General features: G+C 60.6%; 4 protein-coding genes across 13 annotated transcripts; 2 read left to right on the forward strand and 2 right to left on the reverse strand.

Moving 5' to 3' along the window:
- Positions 3,529-11,592, forward strand: ENTPD2 (ectonucleoside triphosphate diphosphohydrolase 2). The gene is made up of 9 exons (XM_021414374.1): positions 3,529-3,886; positions 7,116-7,233; positions 7,604-7,754; positions 7,889-8,048; positions 8,139-8,366; positions 8,895-9,161; positions 9,349-9,468; positions 9,753-9,887; positions 10,461-11,592. Exons 1-9 carry the CDS (start codon positions 3,776-3,778, stop codon positions 10,659-10,661), a joined length of 1,491 nt encoding a protein of 496 aa, XP_021270049.1. The 5' UTR covers positions 3,529-3,775; the 3' UTR covers positions 10,662-11,592.
- Positions 12,934-14,623, reverse strand: TMEM141 (transmembrane protein 141). Of its 6 annotated transcripts, none has more exons than XM_021414384.1 (5): positions 14,505-14,623; positions 14,362-14,428; positions 14,150-14,233; positions 13,804-13,935; positions 12,934-13,267 (listed from the first exon to the last, which is right to left on the reverse strand). In XM_021414384.1, the coding sequence occupies exons 1-5, from the start codon at positions 14,556-14,558 to the stop codon at positions 12,966-12,968; spliced, it is 639 nt and encodes a 212-aa protein (XP_021270059.1). In that variant the 5' UTR covers positions 14,559-14,623; the 3' UTR covers positions 12,934-12,965. The 6 variants fall into 6 exon arrangements, with proteins under 6 accessions (XP_021270059.1, XP_021270058.1, XP_021270057.1 ...); XM_021414387.1 differs by having other exon boundaries at positions 12,968-13,185; XM_021414383.1 differs by lacking the exon at positions 14,362-14,428 and having other exon boundaries at positions 12,934-13,165; positions 14,150-14,361; positions 14,505-14,622.
- On the forward strand, positions 14,572-16,628 carry C16H9orf142 (chromosome 16 C9orf142 homolog). 5 transcript variants are annotated; one of them, XM_021414378.1, is made up of 6 exons: positions 14,572-14,707; positions 14,779-14,853; positions 14,952-15,136; positions 15,525-15,596; positions 15,990-16,083; positions 16,187-16,628. In XM_021414378.1, exons 1-6 carry the CDS (start codon positions 14,604-14,606, stop codon positions 16,224-16,226), a joined length of 570 nt encoding a protein of 189 aa, XP_021270053.1. In that variant the 5' UTR covers positions 14,572-14,603; the 3' UTR covers positions 16,227-16,628. The 5 variants fall into 5 exon arrangements, with proteins under 5 accessions (XP_021270053.1, XP_021270052.1, XP_021270050.1 ...); XM_021414377.1 differs by having other exon boundaries at positions 15,553-15,596; XM_021414375.1 differs by having other exon boundaries at positions 15,525-16,083.
- On the reverse strand, positions 16,843-19,483 carry CLIC3 (chloride intracellular channel 3). Its single transcript, XM_021414380.1, has 6 exons — positions 19,338-19,483; positions 19,047-19,156; positions 18,607-18,732; positions 18,379-18,485; positions 18,040-18,215; positions 16,843-17,687 (listed from the first exon to the last, which is right to left on the reverse strand). Exons 1-6 carry the CDS (start codon positions 19,443-19,445, stop codon positions 17,526-17,528), a joined length of 789 nt encoding a protein of 262 aa, XP_021270055.1. The 5' UTR covers positions 19,446-19,483; the 3' UTR covers positions 16,843-17,525.

Genomic DNA, 19,573 nt, shown 5'->3' on the forward strand with positions numbered 1-19,573 from the left:
CTCCATGAGCATTGCTGAGCTGTGCTGGTGGCTCATTTTATCCAAGCTTGCCCTTATCTCAAGATCATTGAGTGATCCCAGATGCATCTCCCCGCACTTGCAGATGGGAGCAGAAAACCCCATTGCTAATCCCTCCCTTTGGAACTCATCCCGTTGCACTGACTCCAAGCTCATCCCATCCTTCCTGTTATTTCCCAAACACATGTGGAGCTGCAGAGCCACCCACCAGAGCCCCCAGATGTCTTCTTTCCTGTCCAGTGAAGATGTGGAGAAGCCCAGCCCTGGGCATCCAGCAGCCTCCACCCCACACACTCCATTCTCCCCACTAGTGAGTCCCTTTTGTTCCTTCCAGCTCCTCTACTTGTCACCGGTTTGGCCTAGGCAGCTGTTGCCCAGGTGGCTCCACGTCACCCACTTTTGTTGGGCCAGGTGGATTAGATAAACCTCTTTCTTTTGCCTGGGAAATGAGCTATCCTGAGGTTTGGGGTGAGTAAGGTGCCCTTCCTTTCCTTGTCTTTGTTCCTCACCTGTTGCCTCGTCCCCATTGAGTGTTTTGGCCGTGAGTCCCTCAGGGTGTGGACAGGCATTGTAGCACAGCCAGGACAGGGCTGCACTGGGACTGCTTTTCCTGGTGCTTCAGCTCCCTGGGAAGGAGCCGTGCCTCCCGCAGTTCCCTGAAGCTTGGCAAAGAGCTGAAATCAACCACCAACATCAGCTGCTGGTGATACAGAAGCTCATTCCAAGAGCCTACAGATGTTCTGGCCACGCTGGTGCCAACTCCTAACATAGATTTATGTGGGACCACCACCCGGTGTTTACACAGACATGAGGCAAGTAAAGGCACAGCTGGGGCTCTGGCCCCATCTGTCCTCATTGCATCCATCCATTCCTCAGGGCTTGCCGGGAAGAAAAGACGCCCCTTAGTGTCATATTCTGCTTCTTCTCTGCCTGGGCCATGTAGTGAAAGCAGGCTGTAAGCATGTAGGATTTGCATTAACTCATGGCAATCTCATTGTCGACAGGCAGCACAGCCCTGGCCCTGCCTCTGATGATACAGATATTTGAGGCTACAATGGCAACAGGGTGGCAGGGTGACAAGGGGGCAGGGTGACAATGCAGCAGGGTGGTAAGGCTGCACCAGGCTGGCTCCCTGCTCAGCTGCATACTCATTGAGCCTGCTTACCCAGGCAGATCCTTTGCTTTAAAATCTAGGTCCCTGCAGAGGTGACCATCTGTGTCACTGGAGTGTTCCTTGCATTGCTGATGTCCAGAACCCACATGTCCTTGGTTTCCTCAGACAAATGAGGTGGAACTCTCTTCTTCCCATGGCATTAGGAAATCCCCTGCTCCATCCTCCTCACCCCTTGCTTTCCTTTTTTCCACTGGTTTCATTCATGCCTGGAACTTATTATGTACTCCTTAACGCAGATTACCCATCTGCTACCACCACTTCAGTACAAGCACTGCATCCTCCTGGAGCCGTGGCTGGGATGTCCCTGCAGGGCTGGTGCTGCCTGCACAGCGCGGGTAGAGGCACAGCTGCCCCACTCCATCCCCACAGCCCCACGGAGGGGCAGGACAGGAGTGGCCATTTGCCTGGCAGCAGGACCGGCTTTGGGTGCAGCAGCATCACTGCGCAACACTGTGCAGCAGCGCTGGGATATTTCTCTGGCTACATGTGAGTTTGCATGTCTGTGATTCCCCTTGCATGGTTGGGAGCGCATCCAGCCCATGAGAAAGTCCCAGTGCTCAGTGCTTCCCTGTCTGCGCTGGAAGATCAGTCTCCTGGGATGTCAGCCCACGCTTTGGCTTGGGGCTGTGCTGAGGCACTGAGGGCTGCGGTGTGAGCAGCACTGCGGTGGAAGGGCGGTTGGTGCGTGGCTGTGTTGAAGTGCTCTAGAGATTCCTCGCCCTGCAGCTCCCTGGAAAGGAGCACGCTGGGAATCGCAGCAGCAAATGGCCAGGGCTGGCCATGGGCTCCCTCAGAGCTCAGCTTGAGCTATTCCAGACATTCCTCATTCAATGCTGATCAGAAGAAAGCTTGGTTCCTCTTCAAACAGCCTCTGGAGACCTCTCCTTGCTGCTTATTCAGTTGGGAAGAGAAATGCGAGGCTTGGCAGCCATTGGGGAAAGATTTATGAGTGATCCAGAGAAAATCCTTCTGCTTCTGTGCTCATCCCCAGTGCCACCGTACCTGTGGCAGCTGCAGGAGTGCACCTCAGGAGTGCTATGGGGTGAGGAGGGCAGTGAGAAGCAGCAGGAGCAGTCTGGACAATTGAGAAGGAAAACTGAATAGAGCCTATAAAGCCATCAGTGGGGCAAGAAAGTGGAGGAAGCTGTACTCTGCTAATCCTTACTTCCTAGCACTTCTGGCATTAGCAGCAGTAGACTTAAAGGAAAGGGGACTACTTAATTTTTTTTTTTTTCTGCATAAATCTGTACATGACTTGAAGTTCATTGGCACAGGTTTTCCAGTGGCTAAATGCTGAAAGTGAGGAGTTAGCCATAGCTGCACACAGACAGACTGGGTAAGGGTGGTGAAGCCCAGCACTGCTGGGGGCACTGCCCTCGCTGTGTCCCTGTTGCACCATTCCCTTCCCCAGCCCCTCCTCCAGGCACTGCTGCTGCCCCAGGTAGAACAGAGTGGTGCTGGGGCTCCTGCTCTGAAGCCAAAAGACCAAAATGAAGCTTGCTGTGGGTCTGGCGAGCATCCCTCCCAGTGCCTCTCCCGCGCAGGGACGGTTTCCCCCTCAGTGGTGGCACATGCAAGTGGGAGCACTTCCTCCTTCCCCACCACAGAGGGGCTCACAGGCTCCACAGAGCCCCACATGCCGTGAGCAGGGGCTAGGGGCTCAGCTGGTGTTCCTGTGGACAGAAGCCCAGGAAGGAGCAGTGCGTGGGGGTACAGTGCTGGGGCTGCCCCCAGTGAGTTCCCTTCCAGCTGTGGAGCTGCCATGACACCCAACAAGCTGCAGAAAGCATCTTGCTTGAGAAACAAGCAAAGAGAGGAAGCCTGTGGAGAGCTGAAGGAGCCCTCCTGCACACAGCCCAGCTGGGCTGGAAGCCGTGTTCTCCTTTGGGCTCTTCTCCTTGGTGATATCTCCTTGTTTATTATTTTGCTCACTGTTTGATCCCTCCATGTAAGCAAGCTCAAAATGTCCTTCTCAGGCAGGGGCCCAGCCTTGCTTGGCTTGGTGCTCCGTTTGGAAACGCGTTACATTATTCACTTGTGACAGTATTAAAAACAATCCCAATATATGTCTGAGCTCTTCAGGGCTGTCATAAACTTGCAATGATTAAAAGCAGTAAGGTGCTGGTAACACTTAATCTTGGCAGGCGAGACTCCTCGGGGCTTTCCATAGCGTTCCCGGTGTTGCACACACTGAAGCCCTCGGGGTGCTGGGGGTGGGAGGACCCCCCTTCCCAGAGCCCGGCTGGGGGTGGGGGCTCGTGGGGCTGAGCCCCACGGATGGGTGACGCCCAGGGGCCGGGCGGGAGCTGCGCCCTGGGACACAGACAATGCCTGGGGCGGGGGGGAGATGGAGCTGAGCCCCGCTGGGGGGTGTAGGGCAGCGGGGGCTGAGAGCCCGGGGTCGGGGTCGGCGTGGGGCCGAGCAGCCCGGCAGGGCCCTGCGTCCCGCCCGGGTGGGCCGGGGCTGCGGTGACTCAGCCGGCAGAGGCGGACGAGGAGGAGGAGGAGGAGCAGCGGCCGCCGCAGAGCCGCTCACCTGCCCCCTCCGAGCAGCGGCAGCGCCCGCGCCCGCCCGGCCCCGCCATGGCCCGCCGGGCCGCCGCAGTGCTGCTGCTGCTCGCCCTCGGCTGCTTCCTGGGCATCCTCCTGCTCTGCCTCGGCTCCGGGGACACGCGCGGCCCGCCGAGCTTCAAGGTGAGTGGGGGGGGACCGCGCTGTGGGGTGGGGGTCCCAGGAGCGCCCCGAGAGCCGGGCAGCCCCTGCGCGTGGGGGGCTCCGCGACGCGCGGCTCCCGAGCCGCTGCCGCGGGGTGCGGGCAGGGGACGGCACGCCCGGCACCTCCCGCTGCGCTGCGGGGCGAGGAGGGCTCTTGTCCATGAGCAGCTGCTTTTTTTTTTTTTTTTTTTTTTCATTGTAAACTCAGGCATTGAAGGAAGTTCCCAACCAACTCCTTGCTGGGGAAGTGCTCCAATTCACTCTTTTGCTGCCCGGGTCTTTTGTTTTAAAAAGTCTTGTGTCCTTCAGGGACAGACAACTAGTCCAGGTGGAGCAGGCTCCTGCCCTGGAAAGTGGTTCACCCCAAACCTCTATCTCACCCCAGTCTTTCTGAGCCAGCCTGGATGCCAGCTGTGTGTCTTCTCTCTGGGTTTGACCGATGCAATAAAGATTAGGTTAAGAAAATGAGCTAGCTTAGCCAGGGTGATACTCCCCAGTTGTCAGTAGGCAGTAATAATTAACTTTTTCCCGGTGACACATTTCTCTGCCACGGACTGTGCTCATAGCTGGTTTCCAGATGGATTTTGTCCCTTTGGACAGGGGGGAAAACTCCTGCTGAGTCCCACCTGTGTTTGCAGCACTTTGGTCACTCTGCAAAGCCTGTTCTCCTGCAGTGGAAGCTCAAAGCCAGCTGTGCTCAGGGGATTCTTTTCCTCTCCTTGTGGGATGGAGCTGCATGCAGGTTCCCAAGGCTGAGCCCAGGGACCCAGGCTTTGCCCCATCTCTGGATGGAGCAAGCATAGACGTGATCCAGCACAGTGACTGCAGTGGGGCCGTTGTCACCACGACACCGCCCCGCAGCCACCCTGGAAGCCAGCAGCTGTGTCCCCAGCCCTGCTTCGGGCAGGAGGAGGCAGAGGCAGTGAAGCAGGGGGTGCCAGCCCCACAGCCACTCAGCAGCTCCCCAGCCCATGTCACGCTGCTGTGGGATGAAGGTGCCCTTGGAGGGGGTGGGGTGTGGGTTCCTGCTGGCCTCAGGATCAGCCCTGGGATCAGGCTCTGGGCAGTGGCAGGAGTTGTGGTATGGCCCTGCTCCGTTAAGGCTGTAGGTGGGGGCTGTGGGCCCTTCCCACCCCGCTGGACATAGCCATACTTCGTGGCTTGGTTCCTCATTAGCAGCAACTGCTAGATGGTAGCTCGGCTCACTGGCGAGCTAAGGTTAACCCACAGCTCCTCTTCTCCTTCCAGCTCCTTTGCTTGGAATATAGCCCTAAAAATACCCCAGATTATTTATTTTGCTGCCAGAGGGACTAATCTTGGGAGCATGCTCTTCTCCTTCCCTTCTGAGTACACAGCTGAACTTATGGCATCGCAGCCTCACAGCTCCGAGCTGTTTTCTTTCCTTCTGTGGGATTGATGGATCTCGCGGGTACGCAGCTCAGCTGTCGTGGTGTGCCAGGTGCTGGTGTCGTGGGACTATCTCCCACTCTGGGGCCAGGGCTGCGGGCATGTGTGCAAAGCTGTGCCATCTTGGGTGCTTGTGGCCAGGGCAGGGCACAGGGGCTGACACCATAGCAGGACTTGTCCCCAAGTGCCGTGCAGGAGCTGTCGGAGCATGTACCCCGGGTCTAGAGGGCTCTGCCCGGTCTGAGAGGAGGGGGCCTGCCCCCGGAAGCTCTTAGATCAAAGGGCACACAGATGTGCCATTGGGGGCGGTGGGTTCTGCAAATCGCTCTGTGCTGTGACCCAGATCCGATGCATCTCCCATGCAGCAGCTCTGGGCTGCAGCTGGGCCAGGGCTGCACAGAAATGGGAGTTCAGTGCATGTCCCCAGGTAGAACTGCTCCCCAGCTTCTGCTGAGGACGGGCACAGAGGAAGTCAGAAGATGAAATGGGGTTAAGAGCGGGGTGCGGGTGGGATGCAGCCTCTGTCACCCTCACCCCCACAGAGCTTGGGGCTTGCCCTTGGCGTGGGGTCAGGGCTGCTGACTCTGGGTTGTCCTGCGTGGGCAGCAGGGCCGCAGGATCCTGCTGAGCATGCCCGACTCTCTGCAGGCCCCAGCAGGCAGCACGGCTGTCCCAGGCATGCACATGCCCACCATGGGATGCACACACATGCCTATGCACACACTTACATGCAAGCACACATTCACAGCCACCTAAATGCACATGCACATATCCACCCAGGCACCTACGTGCACAGACACAAGCCTACATGCTCACATGCGTTCTCACCCCCACATCTACATCAACAGCAAATGTGCCCACACGTGCATCTACATTGACACATGCCCATGCACATGTGCCCCCACCTGTGTGCACCCCCCCTGGGAGCTGGCAGCCAGCTCAGCCCCAGCTGCACTTTGTCCCAGTGCATTTTTCCCCTCCTACGGGTGCACAGGGCTTCTGCTGTCCACCTGACCCAGTCACCTGGGGCAATGCTAGGGATGGTGTGGAGGTGATGTGATGCCCTGCGGGGGCATCGGGCCCCTGGGCCACCTTCCTGCTGGCTGCAGTGCTGGTGGGCATACGAGTGGCACTGAGCAGCTGGGCAGTGCTGGGACCCTCCTGGGGATCCCCCACCTGCAGGGCCCTATCCCCACCAGCACCCCACGGGCAGGGCTGGGAGAGGAGCAGCCTGTCCAGGGGCCATGCGGGTGGTGGAGGGCCTCACGGTGAGCAGGTAAAGCCATTCTCCAGGCCACGTTTAGGATGGAGGTGGTCTCACCCCGGGGAGATGCTCAGCTGGGGCAGCATGCTGTCTGCCTCCTGCCAGCAGCAGCACAGCCCCGGCTGGTACAGGACCCCCGGCAGCCCCATGCCCTCAGAGGGGTCTGGGGGCTGTGGGTGGGGTGGGGCGGGGCAGGGTGGCTCTTCCTGGAGCTGGGTAACCGTGCTTGGCAGGAGGAGAGGGGTTATTTATAGCCGGAGAATGGCCGAGCCTTACAAGGGCAGGCAGGGATGAGGTGGCGGGCTGCCCTTCTTTGGAGCGCCGGGTCCCAGGGCAGCTCCCAGGTGTCCTCCCACCCAGAGGGGCAGCACTCGGCAAGGGGAGCGCTTCCCTGTGTCCTCCCACCCTGAGCAGCGCCCTGTGTTCCACCAGCCCGCTGCCTGCAGTGCCCCGGGCCAGACGGGAGTGCGGTGTGTGTGGCACAGCGCTGCTTGCCTGCGGGATGGGCCCAGCTGACCCCCACCTCTCTGCCTGCAGTACGGCATCGTGCTGGACGCCGGGTCCTCCCACACAGCCATGTTCATCTACAAGTGGCCCGCGGACAAGGAGAACGACACTGGGGTGGTCAGCGAGCACAGCATGTGCGATGTGGAGGGTAAGGGCTGCCCTAGGCGCGGCGGTAGCACATCCCTCGCTGGCCCCACCACTTCCCTGTGGTCCCAGCAGAAGCAGGGAGGTGCTGGGAGGGGTCCTGCTCTGCTCCCTAAGCCTCCCCCATTCCCAGGGGAGATGTGCTTGGAACACAATGGCAGTTTGTCTCTCCAAACCCAGTGTGGTTCACTGCCCAGCACAGCGGGGAGCAAGCTGTGGGCAAGGAGCTGCAGCTGAGCCCCATTCCGCTGTCTCTGTGTCCATGGGAACAGCCACAGCAACTGTCAGCCCTTCTGAGCACCCAGGGGGGCAAAGCCACTCCCTGAGCATCCTCCTCCCATGGCTTCAGGGAGATGCAGTTTCCCTCTCCGCAGGTCCTGGTATCTCCAGCTACAGCTCCAAACCTGCAGCTGCTGGGAAAAGCTTAGAGCACTGCCTGAGCCAGGCTCTGAGAGATGTGCCCAAGGAGAAGCACGCAGGAACCCCGCTCTACCTGGGCGCCACGGCCGGCATGCGCCTGCTCAGGTGAGCATTAGTCCTGCTGTGCCCGCTGCGCTGCCGGAGGTTTGGGGACATCCCTGCAGAGATGTGACCCTTCCCCACCTGCCTGCAGCTCTTGCTCTGCCCCTTGCACTGCTGTGTCTCTGTCTCTCCCACAGAATTGCAGACCCAGAGTCCTCGGATGCTGTCTTCAGCGCAGTGACAGCCACGCTGAAGTCGTATCCCTTTGATTTCCGGGGAGCAAAGATCCTGTCAGGGGAAGAGGAGGGGGTGTTTGGCTGGGTCACGGCAAACTACCTCTTGGAGAACTTCATCAAGGTGGGCAGGAGCATGCAGCGGGGCCAGTGGGGCAGCCTAGCTGTCCTGCAGCTCATCACGTCCCACACCCACCACTGTCTCCTTGCCTAGCGCGGTTGGCTTGGGGAATGGATCCAACCCAAGAAGAGGACCCTGGGAGCCATGGACTTTGGAGGTGCTTCCACACAGATCACCTTTGAAACCAGTGATACCATTGAAGATCCCAAAAACGAGGTGATGCTGAAGCTGTATGGCCAGCCATACAAAGTGTACACCCACAGCTTCCTCTGCTATGGAAGGGACCAGGTCCTCAAGAGGCTACTCTCAAAGGTCCTCCAGGTACTAGCATGTGCTTGCATGTCACCATCCCAGCATTCATACAGGGCAGGAGGTGCCCTGTACCCGGCTCCCTCCAAGCACCCTGCTTTGGCTGTGTGACAGCCCCCTGCATTCCACAGTGGGGGCTGAGGAGGGATGATTTGCAGAGACCCAAGGGTTGCCAGGCCTCATGCTTCCCCTGCAGGCATCTCTTAGCCCTGTTCACTAGGACAGTCCTCTGGGACCAGCTGCACACATTTCCTAGCCAACTCAAATCAAACAACTCAACTCAAAAGCCAACATTGGCTTTTGCGCCTTAAGCTTCTCCCATAGTCCCAGGGCTTCCTCCCACCCTCTGCACGCCTAAGCCTGTGCCAAACATCTGTGCCCGAATCATCTCCAGACACTGGTGGCAACTGCTGGCTTCTGTGCTCCTCTGCGTCTCACTGCCCAGGCTCGTCAGCACCTCCCCACTGGGAACTGGAGGCAACGTAGTGCTGGGGCTGCAGTACAGGGGAGCTGGGATGACATGTGTTGCTCCTCTGGCAGGCTGAGAACTACCGAGAAACTGTCGCCAATCCCTGCTGGCCCACAGGCTACCGCAAGAGCCTGTCACTGAGCAGCATCTATGACAGCCCCTGCACGGAGAAGGAGAGGCCCAGCCTTCCCCTCAATACCACCGTTGTCGTGGCTGGCACTGGGAATGGGAACTTCTGTGCTCTGCATGTCAGCAAACTCTTTGACTTCACCAACTGCTCCTTCTCCCGCTGCTCCTTTGATGGCATTTTCCAGCCTGAGGTTTCAGGAAATTTCATCGTAAGTCCCAGCACAGAGCAGGGTGGTGGCCTGGCTGTCTCCTGGCCCCCAGATGTCATATGGCAGCAAAGCCTGACCCCAGCTCTGCAAGGGTGATTGTTTGTGCCCACCACACTGCTTACAGCAGCTCTCTGTGGTGCAAGTTTGCTCCTGGCTTTTCCTACAGCTGCTTCTGTTCCTCCATTAGGCCTTTTCTGCCTTCTTCTACACGGTGGACTTCATCCAGACAGTGATGGAGAGACCCGTGCACTTGCCCAGTGACCTGAAGGATGCTGCTGAGACCATATGTGCCACCAGCTGGAGTGAGGTGGGCTCTCCAGGCACACAGGGTAGGAGAGGGCTGCTTTGTGTGGGGCATCCCCCAGGCTCTGAGAGCAGCCCTTGGAGGGGCTGGGTGTCCTGGCACCCTCCCATCCCATGCAGTAGGGAGAGGGTTGGTGACGGTTCCCACATGGGACCAAGAGAGCTCAGCAGGGTGTGAGCAGCACCTTGGGCAGCCAGATACAACCACCCAGAGCCTCAGGCTACAGAAACAGCCTGGACCCTGCTGGCTTGACCCCTTTTCTCTGTCCCCCCATGTGTCCCATTCAGCTGTTCCAGAAAGCTCCCAGGCTGGAGAAGAGGCTGTCCGATTACTGTGCTACCAGCATGTTTGTTTATCTGCTCACCACCAAGGGCTACAACTTCAACAACAGTTCCTTCCCCAATATCGCCTTCCAGAAAAAGGTGGGTAACACCAAAGCACTTAGCCATCCCATGGTATTCATTCAGTACTAGGTCAAAAAGCAGTGCAAGAGAGATGAGCCCACACCAAGAGCCAAGCAATGTGCGAGGGAAGGTCCTGGGGAACAGGAGCAGGATGGGACTCCCAGTTTTGGGATATATATTTTGGGAAGAAATGAACTGAGTTGACCGTAGAGTGGTCACAGAGTCAGGAATTTCAAGGTCCACCAGTTCCTCCTTGGCAGAGATCTCAAACAACCCAGGCTGGCTGGGAAGTGACCTCAGGACAGGATCCCAGGTTTGCCAAGTCCCGTCACATACACGAGGCATGGGATGAGCAGCAAGGTCAGGACTGACCCAAACAGATAAGATCCTCCTCTCAGCTAAGCATATGGACACTGACCCACCAGGGCACTGCTTTGTGCCTGGGCTGGCTGGACGCACAGGTGAGCAAGGACTCAGAGTGCTGTGAGCTCCCCTCCATTGGGATGATAGTGGGGTGGTCCCTGGAAGCTCCCTCGAGGCCCGTGAAGCTGGGTTGACCAGAGTAGTGAGCATGCCGCACTGTTTCCACAGGCAGGAGAAACTTCCATCGGCTGGGCCCTGGGGTACATGCTGAACCTCACCAACATGATCCCGGCAGAGGAGCCTGCTTCTCACAGAAGCATGCTGTACAACAACTGGGTCGTCCTCATCCTGCTCTTTGTGATCACCGCCCTGACAGCTCTGCTGACTGCTGTCTACCTGCTCCGGCGCAGCAAGTCCAGCGCAATCTAACCATGGGACAGGACAAGCCTTCTCTGCAGCACCCAGCACCATCCTTCCTGCTGGAGTCTCTGTGGCCTGAGTCCTTGGGATGCAGCAAGTGCTTGGAGACACCGTCCCCAACACCTGATGCTGTCTGCCCCAGAAGGAAAGCTGCCCCTTTTTGCCCTCCCCTTGCTTTCAAGCTGCAGAAAGAGGGGAACAAAAGAGGACTGCTGACCCTGCAGGGCAGCAGGAGGAGAATGTCTTAAGGGATTCCCATTGCTACTCAGGGACAGATGCTGGAGCAGGCTTGAGGTTTGGACATTTGTATCTAGGGTATCTGCCTCCTGACCGGGACTGGGCCAGTGAGCCCAGACAACTGTATTCTCATGTACATGGGGAGGGTGGGAAATATTACTGTAGGCCTTATAGCTACCAGCCTGTCCCTGGAGAACCAGCCCAGCCATTCAGGGGAGCTCTGGACATCACTCAAAACTTAACTGTCTTTCTGGTGCATGGACAAACCCCACTGAACTTCCTGGGGGTCAGATCCCAGCCTGGACTTCCACCTGCCTCAGCTCAGGGCCATCGGGTAGGGGCTTAGCAACAGCCAGAGCAGGCAGCTTCCCACCACCCCCCAGCAATCAGATGCAGTGCCTTCCTCATTCCTGTGGTCCCTGTGCCAGTCTCAGCTCTGCCATTGTCAGTGCCTCCTCGGGCTGCCAGGTGCGCGGCTGCGGAAGTAGGGGCATGGATTTGCTGTGGGTGCAGGGCTTTCTGCTGCTTGAGGGTTCAAACCCTGTGTCACCCCAAGGTAGACAGCTGGGAGGATGTGCCTTTATTTCTGAATGAGTAAAAACAAAACAGGGACATGGGAATGTGCAGGAAGGCTTGTGGGCTTTGTTTTCTTTTGTTTTGTTGATTCTCTTTTTATAATCAGAAATAAATCTTTGTAACCACACCTGTGGCTTTGCTGGTATCAGAGCAACAGGCTGACAAAGCCTGGCTGTGCTGCAGGCACAGGGGCACCGGTGGGCTCCGCTGGGACACAGCTGCATGCTCAGCTTTGCCCAAAGGACTCACTCTCTTTAAGCCTGCCCGGTGCTCAGACACAGCTGTGGCTTTGTACACTCTCCCAGCCTGCAGAATCCCCAAAGAGAGGCCAGGCTGCGCTTAAAACCCCACTTTGGGATCAGACCCACCTGGAAATGGAAGTTTCAGCCAGGCTCACAGAACCACCTGGACAACTGCGCCGAGGCCTTCCTAGCTCCTCGATCCCACCCGCTAACAGCCTGCTGCCTGATCAAATTCCTCAGGAGAGAAGCAGCTTCTGCTGCCCTCCTTGTCCTCGCAGTTAGTACCATTTCTGCTCCATGGGTTTCCTCACCCACTGACATCCTGCCCTGCTCTCATCATGTTCCTGTAACACTGTGTTCTGCCTAATGCACCTTTTCCTCACAGCCACTTTCATTTCAGCTGTTCTGACAGCTGCTTCCCATCTCCGTGTAGGAGCAAACAGGATTCTGGCACAGATGATGTACCACACGTTTCCTCTAGCCTCTCCTTTGCCCAGCACAGGAGCTCCCTCCCGTGGCTCTGCTCAGGGACTGTGGACGAGTCCCAGGCGGAAGGAAGCGTTTCCGTTCCCCTCTGAAGAGCTGCTGCCCTGCTGTAAGAAAGCCGCTTGCTTCAGCACCCAGGCAGAGTTCTCCCATCTGAGAAGTCCAGCTGCAGCCGATTCAGAGCTGGACATCCACTCAGAGCAGCCAGCTTAACCTAGGGGCTTAATTTGGGGCTTGCAATTAGGGGAGAAAAAAAGACATAAAATTCTAGATCTTCCCAGGTGCTTCTCTGGACATTTGGGATTCAAGCCAACAGCCTTCCCTTCCCCATAGGTACAGGATCCAGAGGCAGAGCCTGAGGCCAGTGGGATGTCAGAGCCTGGCTCTGGGCACGCTCACCCTGCTCCTTTCGTGGGGGCAGACAGCAAGGCAGAGGGTTCAGGCCAGCAGCATTTGGGCGAGCAAGACAAGCCGTGCTGTTAAGAGTGCAGGGGGACTGTGACCAGCTATGCTCAAGAATCAGAGAGCATACAGCAGCAGCTTTGCCCTCTCACAGTTCTGCCTGGACATGCTTCCACATGTTTCACAGCCCAGCATATTTGGATTGCAACTCCTGTGGTCACAGAGAGATCAGATTTTTCCTCTCCAACATTTAACAGAGGGGATACCTCCAGGTGATGTTTGCCACCTGCACTCCAGCTCCTTCCATGCCACTGCCAGTCTTTACTTCATCCACAGCGTGTGCTTTCAGCTTGGGACTTTTATTGGGTGCTCAACACACAGACCGCTGGGGACTCATCTGAGCTCCCAGCAGCGCTGCAGACATCTCCCACGCTGCAGGGGCACACCAAACAGACAGAAGGGGTGAGGGCAGCAGCAGGAGGACATGGGCACAGCACACTGTGTTTCTGGCTACTCCACGATGTCCCCGTACTTGTTCCTCCTCACGGATGGTGTCACTCTCTCTGCGTCCTCTTGGACAAACAGATTTTCTGCTACAGACAAGAACAAGCTCCTTGGACCCCATATGATCCCAGCATGTTTGGCAGGGGCAAAGCAGAGAAGTGCAGAGCCCTGGGAAAGTGTTTAATACCTCTTCAGCTTGGCCAAGCTTCAGCAGCACGATGCAAGTGGGGAACAGCAGAAGGCAGCCACAGGAACCCCCACTGTGTCCACTCCAGCCTGGCCTTTCCCACTGAGCAGTGGCTCAAGCACAAGCATGGATGGGTTTGCTAGCTCATCCCCGGCCCTATTCCTCCTCCAGCAAACAAAAAGCCCCGGCTCTTGTGAATGCACAGAGCAGGCAGGCCAGCGAGCAGACGCGAGCGTGCAGTGGCCGTGCCAAGGAGCTGCTGAGCAGGTGATGGGCACAGAGCTCTGCAGGGTGCCAGGGTCAGGGTGGGTGGGGAGCTCCGGCAGCAGCCACCCTGGGGAGCTGCTCAAAGTCCCTCAGCTGGAGGGTACCACCGTGGGACACAACAGGGACTGCGACAAGCATGCAGCCAGCAACCAGCTTAGTTACGAGGCACGAGGCAGGAACAGCAAAGAGCCACAGCAGGGAAGAACCAAGCCAAGCCCAGGGAAAGCTGGGGGAGAAACATGAAACCCACCTGCGGGCTGAGGCACTCTGTCAGCCACGACGTGCTCCTGCGGGGACTTGCCTGTCTCCAGATAAATCCAGAAGTCAGAGCATTTCTGTGTCTCCGCTCTGGTCACCGTATAGCTGGCCAGGGACCCTGCCGCTGGACAGACCAGCATGTGAGCGTCCTCCCTCTAACGCGGGGCATGCAGCCGCCTGCGAGCAGCACCCGAACCCCCCGGGCACTCGGGAGCAGGAGGGTGAACGGTCAACAACCGCAAACGCGGCCCTGCTCCCGCAGCCCGGGCCGCGCTCCCCGCGGGTCCCGCACCGTCACCGGGCAGGGAGCGCGGGTGGGGGCAGCGCGGGGCACTCACCCACAGACAGCAGCAGGTTCCACTGCAGCGGGTACGGCAATTTCTTGTTCACCAGCTTCTGCACGGCGAACGCAGCACCGCTGCCTGCCAGAAGAGCGAACCGGGCGGTCCCGGCCACGGCGCCGTCAGAGGCCGGGGTGCAGCTAGCACCAGGGCAGCCCCTCCCGCCGGGCCCCGCCTTCCCGGCGCCGCGCGTCCCTCCGCGGCCGTACCTGCCAGGAAGGTGCCGATGCCCTTCATGAAGGCGTGGGCCTGGCACGCCGCGTACTGCTGCAGCGCCTGAGGGGACACAGTCAGCGCGGGGACACCGTCAGCGCGGGGACACCGGCCCCCCACCCCCCGGCCCCGCACGCACCGGGTGCTTGGCGGCCACGCCGTCCTCCACGCGCCGCAGCCCCAGGTGCACCATGGCGGAACCGCCTGATCCCGGAGCGCCGCCCCTTCCGGCGCTGCCATGGCGGAGCCGTCGGGGCCGTTCTGGGTACTGCGGGACGGCTCGGGCCGCTACCTCTGCTACTGCAGACCCGCGCCCGGCCCCGGCTCGGCCGCCACCGTCTTGTGAGTGCCGTGCGGGGCGGGGGTGCGGGGCGGGGGTGCGATGGGGCCCGGCCTAAAACACTGCCCCGCAGTGTGACTGACGCGCTGGAGGTGTGGGCCGGGCGGCTTGGCGGGGACGCGCCGGAGGACGGCGTCGCGGAGCTCAGGTGGGCGCCCGGCGTGGGAGGGGGACCCGGGACCTCCGTCCGTCCGTCCGTCCCCCGCCGGGCTGCGGTCCCCGGCTTACCGCGCTCCCTCCCGGCAGGGCAGCGCTGGGCCGCGGGGCCGTCTCGCTGGGGCTGAGGGACGGGACGGCCACGCTGCGGCTGTGGGAGGGGCACGAGGCCCTGCTGCTCCCCCGGCTGCCCGCTGCCGAGGCGCGGCCGCAGCTCCAGGCGCTGCTGTTCGCCATGGCCGCCCGCGTCCGGGACCTGGAGGAGCGCCTGGAAGGTGCGGCTGCCGGACGAGGCGGGGGGAGAGGGGCGGGCGGCTCCCACGCGCGGCGTGTCGTCGGCTCGCGGCCGTCGGAGGGGCCCCGCGGAAGCGGGGGATGCTTGCTGCACCCGCCCTCTCCTGCTGGGGCTGGCGTGTGCCCACGGGCGGGACCGTCCCAGAGCACCTCGGGTGAGAGATCCCCCGCCTGGAAGCCGCGCTCCACGTGCAGCAGCACAGCCGTGTCCCCACGGCACCGCACCGGCAGCTCCGCGCGAAGTGTCCTTCCTGAGGGGGAGGTCCCCGGGTGGAAGTGGGCAGGAGAAGGACACGATTTGGCCCCGCTGGGCAGGGAGTTGCTGGGCAGGAGATGGTGTGAGCTGTGACTCCTGTTCTTGTCACACAGTGCTTGGCACTCTGGGCTCTTCCTACAGCCTCGAGAAGAGCACCACCCGGAGCCAGCAGCCTGTCCTGCCAGGTGAGCAGTTCTGGGGGGTGTGCTGCACGCTTGTTTGCTTTCTCTTCCTCAGGAGGCTGCTGGGGCCGGGAACCCCCTGGGGTGCTGACCCCCCTCTGCTGTGGCTGCTGCCCCCACCGCTGTCAGTGCCCTCCCTGGCGCAGGAGGGGCCCGGCTCGGCACGGTGGCTCCTGAGATGCCCAGTGCATCATGGGGCAGGGCAGTGTGCCCGCCTGCAGGGGAAGGCTGGCGTGGATGCTCTTCTAGACTGGAGGCCCTGGCAGCTCCTCTGGGCCTTCCTCACCTGCTGTGTCTGCCGGAGGTGCTCCCCGGATTCAGAGGGGCCTGTGGGACTGCCAGAGCCCCTGGCTGACCTCTTGCTTTCCCTGTCCCTCCCATTCCTGGCTGAGGCAGACCCCAGTCCCAGAAAGAACAGGGCTGCTGGCTCTGCTTTGCCAGCGAAGAGGAAGATCCCGGGAGAGTCCCTCATTAACCCTGGCTTCAAAAGGTATGCACTGTTCCACGGCCCAGTGCTGGGCCTGAGGTCTGCTGGGCCGTGCTCTGCAGGGTGCATGGCTCGGGCTGATGTGTGACTCTGTATCCTTTTCTAGCAAGTCTGCTCCATCTGGAGTGGACTTTGAAGACTCGTGACCTGCGCTGTCCCATCCACCCAACAGCAGCCTTGTCAGCCACGCATGCCCACTGAGGTCTCCCTGCACCCTGCCACTCTGCAGCTGTGACATGTGCAGCGCCGGGAGCTGCATGGGGCAGGTGGGACCTGCAGGCAGCACCAGGCGGCCCCGTTGGGCAGCGGCTCCTTGGCTGTGCTGGGGCATGGCCTTGGGGGCAGCTGGGGCAGCGGTGACAAAGTGGTGGCTTTTTGTCCTGCGGCTTTTCCCTGCTGACAGGTGCCACCCCTCTGCCCCACTTGCTATGAGTTGGTGGGGTTTTTAAAGTAGCACCGAAGGATATTTTTTAAAGGTTGTCTGTGCTTAACTTATTGCCAGTAAAGCTTGTTTTGGCCAGCAGGTCTGGGGACCCGGCCAGCCTGACTGTGTGTGTTTGTCGTTTCATTCTAGCCTTCCACTGCTCAGCAGCCAATTTCAGCTGAATCTGGAGGCTCAAGGGCTCCAAGGAGTGCACTTTCTTGCCAGTTTTGTGCCAGTGGATGGGTGGATGACTGGTGAGAGCCTCTCCACCCTCCCAGAGAGCCAAGCCCTGTGCGGGGGGGCAGCTGCTGTGGCCAGTCACTCCAGACAGACTCCTGTCTCGCTTGCAAAGCCTTTATTGATTTCTAAGTGCTCTGATACATGGCTTGGACTTTCCCCACTTCATCCCCATCCCTGTCCCTAATCTGCTCCAGAGAGCTTCCTAGCAGCAGGGCAGGTCCTGGCAGGACATTGCCCTCTGCTCCCCTCGCCGGGGCAAGGGTGACAGGGGGCAGGGTGTCACCGCTGCAGCGTCCCCCCAGCTCCATTCCCAGGGCTTTGCCATGTCTGTGCCAGTTCCCCTCGCACAGTGCTGCTGCTCACAGGTGCTCTGCGGTGCCTGCTGTCCTGGCCTGTCGGGACTGCTTGCGTGGTGGGAGGCTGCAGGGATGCCCACTGCAGTGCCCTGCACTCCAGGCAGCTTTTCCTCCCCAGGCCCCGCTGTTCCCCTTAGTATTGCCCAGTTCTGTTACAGGCGGTGCCCGTGGTTGTACCCATCCTTAATGCTTGAGGGATCGCAGGGTGGGTCGAGGGTGTCCTTGCCAGGCAGGGAGGGTGACACAAGAAGCAAGAAAGCGTTGGAAGGCTCGGTGCGAGGCACCTTGGGTGCCAGCTGGGGAAATTTGGGTGCTGATGCTCTGCCCTCCCAAGTGCGTGTGGGCAGGATGGTGCTGGGAGCAGCAGGACCAGGCAGGCGCTGAGCTGCTGCCCGGCCTTGTGCCCGCCTGGGCGTCTGCCCAGCTCACTGCGGGGACCGGACGACGGAGCGGTAGGCTTGTACGATCTCCTCGCTGCTGGGGCAGGTGTATTTGAACTCCTTGGTTTCACCAGCGTTGTTAAGGTAGCGCCACACCGCCTGCAGGTCCTTGGGGATGCCGAAGCGGCGGTAATGCTGGCAGACAATCTATGGGCAGAAGCAGCCTAGTACTGCATGCTTGCGGTGTGCCAGAGAGAACCCCTACGGCTGGGAGCTGATGGTGCTCACTAGTGGGAATCAGGGAGGGTGGCAGGGGGCAAGGGGACGTTGCTAGCATGGCACAGGATGGAGGAGGGGCACCCGGTGCACGATGCAGAGGGAATGAGGTCTGGGAAGGTGCTGTGCTAGGCTGGACTGTGAGGTGCCAGATGGGCACCTGGAGGGCAAAGGGGAAAGGGAAGTTGCTGCAGGCAAGTGGCCAGAAGGGGGTGAGAGCATGGGGCAGGCAGCACCAAGGAGGCAGGGCAAGGAGAAGGGAGAAGACGTGTTGGCCACGCACCTGCATGATGTTGAGCTTGGGCAGCAGGTTGCAGTCAGCTAATGTGAGCTGGTCGCCGTCAAGGAAGCGGCGCTGGGAGGTGCGGAGGTGGGGCTCGCGGGCCAGCTCATACTCCAGGGGCGTGCTCAGGTATTCATCCAGCTTCAGTAGGGCCTTCAGCAGGTTCCGCTGCAGCGCTGTGGGGCAGGAGCAGTGGGCAGGGTCAGGGCAGTGGGCAGCCCCCAACCCCTGCTCTGCCAGCACTGTGCCTGCACTGTTCTTGCCTGGCCCAGGCTGGCGCTGCCTCTGCCCCTGCACAGCATGGCATGCCACGGCACGGCCTGCCCCCCAGCTCCTCACCCTCATCCTGAGCAGGCACTGGGTTCTTGATGAAGGTGGAGAACTTGTGGAAAATGTCATTTCCAGCCAGCCTCGACTCCTTGTACCGTGGGACCAGGCTGGGGAACCTGCGGTGACATGGGCACAGCTGGGGAAAGAGGCGGCAGGGCTGGGAGCTGCCACCCCCGCCCCTTCCTCAGCTTCTCCCACCCCTCCTTAGCCCCTCTCAGGGCAGTGCCAGCCACTGACGTGGGGGGGGCCAGCCTGGCCTCCAGGAAGTCCTCGATGGTGACTGTGTCAGTCTTGGAGTCTCCGTTGTAGAGCAGAACGGGCAGCTGGGCACCGGGCGCAAAGTCCTTCAGCACATCCAGTGCCCTGCAGGAGAGAGGAAGCCGCTGATGCCCACGCTGCCCAGAGATCTGCAGCAGGACCCAGCGCGTCCTGGGCAAAAGGATGAGATGGTTCCCCCGGGGGCTGCTCCTGCCCTGGGTGTGCCCGTGGCAGCTCCACCCAAGAAGTGCCCGCCGCCCTCCCTTAGGGCAATGATGGGCAGCCGGGGGGTACAACAGGTGTCCTCAGCCCCCTCCCCACGTGGTGGGGACCTCCCCGCACTCCCCGGGTCAGTGCACGGGGCAGGGCGGTCCCACCCCACGCCCCAGCCCGGCAGCACGTCGCGGGGCAGCGCTCACCTCTTCGTGTCCACGGTGGTGAGGGTGAAGGGGACCCCTTTGAGCAGCAGCACCATGAAGAGCCGCTGGCAGAAAGGGCAGTGCCCCACGCTCTCCCCGTCCTCGCTCGCCTATGGGCAAAGGCAGAGCTCAGCAGCCGCGCTCCGGTGCAGCCCCCGGGGAGGCCGTGGCACTGGCAGGGGCCGGGGCAGCGGTCGGACGCGGATGGCAATGCTGGCGGCTCCGGCGCTCCCAGGCAGCGGCAGCCGCGACTCCCGGCCCGGCCACCCCGGGGCCCGGGTGAGTCCTCACCTTGACGAACAGCTGGATCTGGGGCTTCTCGTCCATGCTGGGCGGTGGCTGAGCGGTGACTGTGCCGCGAGTGCCCGTGCCGGAGCTGCGGCCCCTCCCAACCCACATTCCTCCCCGGGGTGCTCCCGCTCCCACCCACGCGTGGCCCCACGGCGCAGAGTGGCCGCCCCGTCACGGGGCCCCGCGACCGCAGCGGAGCGGCAAAGGGCGGCTCTGCCCTGGGGGGGCTGTGCCCC

Source organism: Numida meleagris, chromosome 16 (genome assembly GCF_002078875.1).
Source record: "Numida meleagris isolate 19003 breed g44 Domestic line chromosome 16, NumMel1.0, whole genome shotgun sequence".
NCBI classification, from domain to species: Eukaryota; Metazoa; Chordata; class Aves; order Galliformes; family Numididae; genus Numida; species Numida meleagris.

Bases quoted from the DNA above. Each gene is read 5' to 3' on its own strand.
- ENTPD2 (XM_021414374.1), top strand. From the start codon at position 3,776: ATGGCCCGCCGGGCCGCCGCAGTGCTGCTGCTGCTCGCCCTCGGCTGC. The intron at 7,755-7,888 runs GTGAGCATTAGT...TCTCTCCCACAG, and splicing joins GCCGGCATGCGCCTGCTCAG to AATTGCAGACCCAGAGTCCT. The intron at 9,162-9,348 runs GTAAGTCCCAGC...TTCCTCCATTAG, and splicing joins AGGTTTCAGGAAATTTCATC to GCCTTTTCTGCCTTCTTCTA.
- C16H9orf142 (XM_021414375.1), top strand. From the start codon at position 14,604: ATGGCGGAGCCGTCGGGGCCGTTCTGGGTACTGCGGGACGGCTCGGGC. The intron at 15,137-15,524 runs GTGCGGCTGCCG...CTTGTCACACAG, and splicing joins CCTGGAGGAGCGCCTGGAAG to TGCTTGGCACTCTGGGCTCT. The intron at 16,084-16,186 runs GTATGCACTGTT...ATCCTTTTCTAG, and splicing joins ATTAACCCTGGCTTCAAAAG to CAAGTCTGCTCCATCTGGAG.
- TMEM141 (XM_021414382.1), bottom strand. From the start codon at position 14,605: ATGGCAGCGCCGGAAGGGGCGGCGCTCCGGGATCAGGCGGTTCCGCCA. The intron at 14,362-14,504 runs GTGCGTGCGGGG...CCTTCCTGGCAG, and splicing joins GCGTGGCCGCCAAGCACCCG to GTACGGCCGCGGAGGGACGC. The intron at 13,936-14,149 runs GTGAGTGCCCCG...TGGTCTGTCCAG, and splicing joins GAACCTGCTGCTGTCTGTGG to CGGCAGGGTCCCTGGCCAGC.
- CLIC3 (XM_021414380.1), bottom strand. From the start codon at position 19,445: ATGTGGGTTGGGAGGGGCCGCAGCTCCGGCACGGGCACTCGCGGCACA. The intron at 18,486-18,606 runs GTCAGTGGCTGG...ATGTCACCGCAG, and splicing joins GCCAGGCTGGCCCCCCCCAC to GTTCCCCAGCCTGGTCCCAC. The intron at 18,216-18,378 runs GTGAGGAGCTGG...CCTGCCCCACAG, and splicing joins AGTGCCTGCTCAGGATGAGG to CGCTGCAGCGGAACCTGCTG.